This window comes from Gekko japonicus, unplaced genomic scaffold, assembly GCF_001447785.1.
Source record: "Gekko japonicus isolate JY-2015 unplaced genomic scaffold, Gekko_japonicus_V1.1 scaffold643, whole genome shotgun sequence".
Classification (NCBI taxonomy): Eukaryota; Metazoa; Chordata; class Lepidosauria; order Squamata; family Gekkonidae; genus Gekko; species Gekko japonicus.
The window spans coordinates 165,613-173,498 of NW_015164201.1; the positions used below are offsets into that span (position 1 = coordinate 165,613).

Sequence of the window (7,886 nt, forward strand, 5' to 3'; positions counted from 1 at the left end):
CCGTCAAGGCTTCTACCCCCCCCCCCACAACGGCAACAGTGGTGAGCCCTGCGTGGCTCCCAGCGGGCGCATTCTTTGCGTATGCACAGGGAACACTCTTTTACTTTTGGGGGGATTTAAGTATCCCCCATATAGCTTTTTCAACATTTTAGATTTTTCTGCACACCTAGGGAGTGCCTCAAGTGTGTAGGAAAATCCGTATACCCTCCATGTGCTCCTGATGTGCGGATTTAGATATCTGCATGCAGAGGGGGACCCTTGGCTATTAGATGTGTAGATATAAATGCTCACACTGCACCTTTTCTGCTGTTATGATCATGAATTCCCAGCATTTGGGCATGTATTGTGTGAGTAATGGGAGCCTGTACACTTAAAATTCCAGATTAAAAGTGTTTGGATATTCACTTTTAAAATCCAATCCATTGCAAAGTGATAGGATAGATCTTACTTTGTAAGCACAGTTAGCAGGGGGCGAAATCATACACATTTTTAATACCAGAGTGCAGTGTTCCCAGTTTAGCTGCTTTGTTTTGGTTTTAGCCATAAAAGAAATTGCACTACATGTTGAAAGCAAGATTTTCCATCATTTGCGTACAATCTCCTGTTTCTGTTTTCACTACCGTTGTCTAAGGGTGTACACTGGTGCACAGTTGCAGTATCTCCATTATTTCCTTCTCAGGGAGATGAGGTGACTCACCTTCTTTGGCAAAATCTGTTTATTCCCGCATCTGCAACTGCCTCTTGCTGAACAAGTCAATCTATTGCAGTTAATCAAAACAGACTCCTGCTTGAGAAGAGGCAACTTTTTACAGACCTCACTTCCAGGGGATACGTTAATGCTCAATAAATAATCATGGAACTCCTCTGCTGCGTGGAGATCATTCTGGTCCTTTGTTTTACTGTTCTTTTAATAATCTCCTTTCCAGATGAAAGGCAAAATATATGAGTGAATAGGAAAAAAATGGGGGCTAGGAAGGAATGCTAGATGCCACCCCCACACTGCTCTTTTTTGCTTCCTGCATGTATTACAGTGCCAAAAAACAATGCAGTAAACATATGAAGGAACTGAATCAGATCATTGCTCTGTCTAGACCACTGTAGTCTCATTTGTCTGGCAGTGGCCTTCCCAAGCTTCTGACTTTTCCAGCTCCTCTAACTGGACATTTGAAGGACTGAAGCTGAAACTTTCAGCTTGCAAAGTGTGTGGCCCACTACTGGGCTACAGCCACCCCTTTCCAAAGCATCTTGAAAAGGCATTTCTGTGCAGTGGAGCTTCAGTGACAGCTATCAATAAAGATCAGATATGTGGTCTAGGGGAAATGGGGGGAAAGCATTCACTTAGGGTAATGCAACTTTGTCAGATGACTGGGCAGACTTTTTGTTATTATTAATATCAGTGTTACAGACAAAGGCTGCTGTCAGACTGGCAGGTTGGCACAGTTTGGGCATGCCACTTATTACTCCATTGCATTTTGTGATGGAAATTTTCAGACTCCCACCCTGATCCGGCCTCACCGCACGCTTCTTCTGTGGTTGACTATTCAGATTAGTGCATATGCGCACATGCTTTAAAACAAAATATGGCAAAACCATAACTAAAGGTTCACACTTCTGAACTGGTTTGAGCATGCACCGGGGGTATTCAGACATCTGGAAATGCGGGATCAATGTGGGGAGATCTGTAAGCACCTGATTGTCTCTGGTGGCTATTTACTCTGTATCCAACTTGTCATATGATGGGGTGAGTATGACTGGGGAATACCTGCCAGATATGGATGTATGAACGAGCCCAGGGTAACACAACTATATCGGGCCAAATTGCCCATCTGACCGCAGTCAAGGAGAGTCTGGGGGCAAGAAGGAATGGAGAGATACTAATGAAGGTGAAAAGGAGCAAAGCCATTGCAAGCATTAGCACATGAACCATTGTTTGGCACCAAAGAACTCTCAAGTAGTTCTGGAATAAGCTGCTATATTACCATTAGTTTCCAGTCTAAACTCAACAGTCTTCTTTTTTGTTTTGGTTCTGGATGACATTTTTGTTACATGCTGGTGCTTAGCTGCTCTGGGTCCTGAGAGAGGACAGTATTAGCTGCTCTCAAGGGAATTTCCCCACTCTCATGCTTGTGCTTACCTTCAAGGTCTGGGTTGCTGCTTCACCCCACTGGAAGCCAGGTGCAAGATGGCCTGGCTCCTCCAAGTGTCTGGGCTAGCTTAACTAATCATTCTTTGGGCTCGGAGACAGCATTTAGGGTATAAAACGCCTAGTTCGAGTTTGTCTTGAGGTCTGGCTAAGCCTCACCATGCAGGTGTGTGCGTCTTGAGGTCAGTTGACTGAAGCTTAGCCCTGAATCTCGTTTAATAACTCTGATGCGTTACTAAAGCTCTCCTCGTAAGTAAACCCGGATCTCTTGTGCAGGGTTCATTTCGTAGAAAAAGAGCTACTAGGCTATTAGCATAATAGCCCATTAGCATATGCAACGCCCCCTGACATCACTGGAAGTGATGTCAGAAGGGGAAGCAAAAGGGGGGAAGGCATCTTCAAAAGCCTCCCCTTCCCTTACCCAGCCAACTGGGTGGGGGGAGGAAGCAAAGAGAGAAGGGGTTTAAAGTTTAAACCTCTTCTCACTAGAGTTGGGCTGCAGAAGGAGGAAAGAGGGAAGGAGAGAGAGAGAGAGAGAGAGAGTGTAGAGAGAAGGAACGAAGGAAGGAAAGAATGAAAGAAAGAGAAGAAAAGAAGGAGGGAAAGACAGGGGGCCTCTTCTGGCTTCCCCCGGGCTGCAGGTCTCCAGTGCTGGCCTGGGGAGGTGGGGGAGGCGTCTTCTGGCCTCCCTTGGGCCGCAGCGCTCCGGTGCTGACCCGGGGAGGCAGCAACAGGCCTCCTCAGGCCTCTGGGGCCGCAGCGCTCCAGTGCGGGCCCCGGTAAGCCGGCAATGGGCCACAGCACGGGGAGCTGGGGCGGGGCTTGCTGCCACCGCCATTTGTGCCAGCTCCTGGGCTCCTGGAGCGGCACTCCGGTGCGCTCCGGCTCCAAAAGACCCCTGCTCTTGTGTCAGTTCTTTGGAAACTTATGAGAACCTATGGAACCCTTGGCCAGGGTCCATAACAATCTGGCACAGAAAAATCCCTATTGTTGGAAACTTACATTGCAGTTCTATACAGAATTACTCCGATCTAAGCCCATGGAAATCAGTGAGCATTATCTGGAGAAAATCTCCATAGGTTCACACTATCAATTATCTTAAAGCAATCTGGATTTCTAGTTTGTGTCTTCCCACTAGACTATTATTCAGTTAGCCCGTGTAAATATAATACTACTTAAATTGTAAAGGTATATATAATTTATTCAAAGATATCTGAATATCTCATTATCCAATTTTTTAAAAATTCTCATGCACTTTCCTATAAATTGAAAAAAAGCCAACCAAATATGCTTGTAATAATCCTAAAACTGCAGCCCTGTGCACACATTCTCTTAGAAAAAAGCCCCAGTGAACTCAGTGGGACTTACTTCTAAGTAAATATGTATATGATGGTGCCACGTAGTTGCAGTCCTGAAAATGTGAAAGATTTGCTTTGGTATCACTAACATCAACGGGTTTACTTCTGATATAAGTGGGTTTGGGATCTGGATGAAAGTAACTTTCTCCCCTCTAAATATTCCTTTTTCTCCCTTGTAGGCATTAGATGGGTTTCTGATTGCACTAACCACTGATGGGATTATTATTTATGTATCTGATAGTGTCTCTTCACTTCTTGGGCATTTACCGGTAAGTTCTAGCCAATATTATGTTAAAAAATCTCCTTATTCTTAAGAGTATCCAAATCAAAACCTGTGTTCAGATACAAAGGTCTGTTTCTGTATGCAGAAGGTTCCTTGTACTCAAGAAAGGGCTGTTTTAAACCTTGCAGGAGAGTATGAGAAAAGTGAATATATACCTAAAGTTTCCCATCTGCTTGCAGAAGCATGAGAACTGCTAGATGACCTTTGTTTTACAGTACTACGTGAACCTTTACACAAGTGTTGGCAGAACTGTGCTAGCAGCTATTTTCTTCTGCTCACCATGCTTTTGGTCCAATCCCAGATTTATTTATATCCCATGTCTCTGCCAATCCTGGCTCTCAAGGCAGCTTATAAAGCACAAGATTTTGTATATAGTTACTAAAACATGTATATAATTTTTGTCCCAAACCAACTGCTAATAGTATCTTCAAATGAGCAAAGACAAACTCAAAATGCCTGGGTAAATAAATAAATAAATTTTCCCCAGTTGCTGGAAATAAACTCAGTTCCAGATGGAGGGTTGAGGAGACGGCATCCCATAATTTGGGCCCCACCACCAGAGAGGCCTTTTCTCTTGTTACTCTGTCTGACTTTTGATATTGGATGAGGAGAACTTAACAGAAGTTCTTCAAATAGGGTTTCACAGAGCTATTGCTGCTCGTGAGCAGGCACTGTCCCCCCATGTTTGTGTGTTTGTTTGTTTGATTGATTTGTACTCCTCCCTCCCTGCCGGAGCAGGCTCAGGGAAGCACCTGTGAGACCGATTTAGCCAAAGAACGTTGCAGGAAAAATGTGTTTACCAAAAGCAACAGTGGCTGTGCCTTCAAGTTTCTGGAAAAGCTGTCATCTGCATCTTGAGACAGTGATAGACTGAAATCTGTTCATTTATATAGAACTGCTGTGGCTGCAGGTGGCTGCTTTAAGGAGATCCCTCCCCCCCCATGCACGTCTGCAGTGAGTTACATGCTACTGCACTTAGCAGGTTTGAGGAGGACAGCAATCTAAATTCAGTCCAGGCATCCCCTTTGTTCCATCCTAGCCTAAAGAAGCCTAAAGAAGCCAGTGCTGTGAGAAGAAGAATAAAAACATGCCATAAAGTCGCAACTGATTCATGGCAACTCCATCTGGGGCTTCTTAAATAATCACAGGATTTTGGCTGGGATCACATATTTAGCTAGTACATTAAATCTCAGTAGTTAGAGCTCTGCTGGATGCTCTGCTCCATGTGGGCGTATGTGTGTTGTTTCTCTCACCCGTGTGTATGGAAGATGTTTCTCTAATTAAATTGTGCTCTCATACAGGCTCTTTTCCCCCAGAGAAATGCAGATGGTTCAACAGGCTTTTGTGGATGTTCACAAATATCTAGTTTCTAAGGCTGCCTTTTAAACTTGCCACATTTTAATTTTGTGGCAAGAAAGCAGCAAACAGCCCACAATCTTTCCAGCAATGACAATGAAGCCACATTCTACTTTGGCCTCCTTATACCATTCCCATTCCTCAGAACAGCTTTCCCTCTCTGATTCCAGAATTGCAGTATATATGTAACGTTAAAAAAGCAACCAGTGCATTCCATCCTGCGTATGATTTCTTTCCTTCTCCACTTCCACAGTTTCTTTGCTCAGTTCTGCTGTGACAAAGCACTCTTAATTCAGTGATGCCCAGCAAGGTGCTAAAGAGTGCCATGGAACCCACCAATGTGTTTCCTGGCACCCATTTCCTTTTTCCTCAGAGCATCTCTTCCCCAGAGCAAAGAGCCAGTCGTGGCCTTTCAATGACTGATGCAAGAGATGCTTCAGAAGAGCCCAATTACTTATTTCATCATAGGAGGATGCTTGGAGTGGAATAGTCCAACTTTTGTGATTGGCCCCTACCCTGTGGCAAGCATTTTGTGGTGGCACCTGTTGCCTGCTCCCAGAATTTAAGAAGTGTGCATTAGCTCAACAGCGTTGGGGACCCAGGTCTAGTTGTGTTGATCTGGGAAACATGAGTTCACATTGTTTCTCTTCCATGACCTTGCTGGGTATTCTTAGACAGGTTATTGCTTCTCACATTTAGCTTTAACAAATGGCTGCTCAGGTGGGGGTAACTTGGTTTCTGGACTCTACCATTTCAGACTGTAAATTGGGGCTAATGTGGTTGAATGCCATCTCTCTCTCTCTCTCTCTCTCTCTCTCTCTCTCTCTCTCTCTCACACACACACACACTCTCTCTCTCTCTCTCTCTCTCTCTCTCTCTCCTCTCTCTCTCTCTCTCTCTCTCTCTCTCTCACACACACACACGCACACACGCACACACACACACACACACACACACACAACACTTCAGTACCTGAAGACAGAAAGCTAGATGCCTGAGTGAAGGATTGTAGCGCATCCTTCTTCCTGACATCAGCATTTTGTATGTGCAGGGAGTATTTTGTTGTGGAGAAGCATTCAATCACATGAGCCCTCTGTGTGCAGTCTGTACACAGGCTTTATTAACTGCACTTTAGGGAGCATAGGGTCTGAGTTGCACAGTTATTCTCTGGAAGATTATTTGAATACTTCAGAGGAATCATGACCTTAAATTGTTCACCTGTAAGGTGTTTGTTTATTTAATTAAAGTGTTTCTATGCCACCTTTTGACCCAGTGTTTGTCATTAAGGTGACAAACATTAAAACATGTCAAACTTGAAAACAGCAGTTAAAATACAAATATGTATAAAACATTTAAAACACTTAAGATCAATATACAATAGTAATCTACGTCACGGAGCTTTGTGAGGAAGAGGGAAAGAAGGAAAGCAAAGTGGCTTGTACTCCATGATGTGATCTTTCACCATGTTGCTTGTATCTATGTGTTAAGTGCTGTCAAGTCACTTCCGACTTACAGCAACCCTATGAATTAATGATCTCCAAAATGTCCTATCATCAATAGCCTTGCTCAGGTCTGGCAAACTGAGGGCTGTATCCCCTTGATTGAGTCGGTCCATCTCATGTTTGGTCTTCTCGTTTTCTGCTGCCTTCAACTTTTCCTAGCATTATTGTCTTTTCCAATGACTTTTGTCTTCTCATAATGTGACCAAAGTACACTGGCCTCAGTTTAGTCATTTTAGCTTCTCTAGGGAGAGTTCATGCATAAGCATTAATGAAGTCACTGGAATTGCACCAAAAATGATAAATAATAACCTTGTGTCTTATAAATGCTTTCTCGTTTTAAAAGACTCCTTGCCTATCTTGTAGCCAGCTTAGACGCATTCATGTTCAGTCATTTCAAGGCACTGTCAAGCCATGTCTTATACGTGTAAATGGTCCATCACCTCACCTTGAAGACTCTGAATGGTCTCCAGTTCAGTCCCAGTGTTTTAGAGCAGAGGTAATTTTGCACATTTAGCTGGGGATCTTTAAGCACTGAGCAGTTTAGCAATGAGAGGCCAAGTGATGTATACGTACATGTTGTGTACCATCCATTCTGCATATTGTGATAGTTTTAATTGTCTACTCTTGAACATGACAAAGCGTTCTTTTGCATCAGTCAGATTTGGTGGACCAAAATATATTAAACTTCCTGCCTGAGTGTGAACAGAGTGATGTGTACAAGCTGCTTTCCCCACACATGCTTGTAACAAACCCTGTGGCAGCGGATTTCCTAAACAGTAAGTATTGGTTTGCTTGTCATCGCTTTGCTGGGAAAGAGAAGCTACAAACAGGCAAAAATTTGACTTTGCTCCATGGCTAAGCAGTGGGCAGAGCAATCCTGTGTGCAGTGTGGTGGCCAGTTGTGGTGCAGCTGCGACATTGCCAGTTGCCTCCCTGAGGGAATCGGTTTATGTTGGCCGAATGGGGAAAAAGGTGCCCCAACAGTGTTACCGGGTGCTACCCCAGTGGTGTCCATGCTGATCCCACCACAGTGTTCTGTTCTGGCATTGTTGCAAGGTGGCGTGATCATGGCCGGCTCGCCCGCTAGGCGAACTAGGCCTTCGCCTAGAGCGCGAGCCGGCCGATAGGGCGCAGGAGGAGAGGCAGGGGCGCCGCCAGCAGCTGGGAGGAGCGGGGCTGGGAGGAGCTCTGCCGCCCGGCTGTAGGAGGAGGACGCGGCGGCGGGGGTGGGCAGGGCTTTCCTC

The 7,886-nt window shown here is 44.8% G+C and overlaps 1 protein-coding gene across 1 annotated transcript in view; it reads left to right on the top strand.

Moving 5' to 3' along the window:
• Positions 1–7,886, top strand: part of PASD1 (PAS domain containing 1) — a 68,145-nt gene that overhangs the window by 12,869 nt on the left and 47,390 nt on the right. The window contains exons 5-6 of the mRNA XM_015408384.1: positions 3,681–3,770; positions 7,298–7,418. Of these exons, the coding sequence (XP_015263870.1) occupies positions 3,681–3,770; positions 7,298–7,418 (211 nt within the window). The remainder of the gene's footprint in view (positions 1–3,680; positions 3,771–7,297; positions 7,419–7,886) is intronic.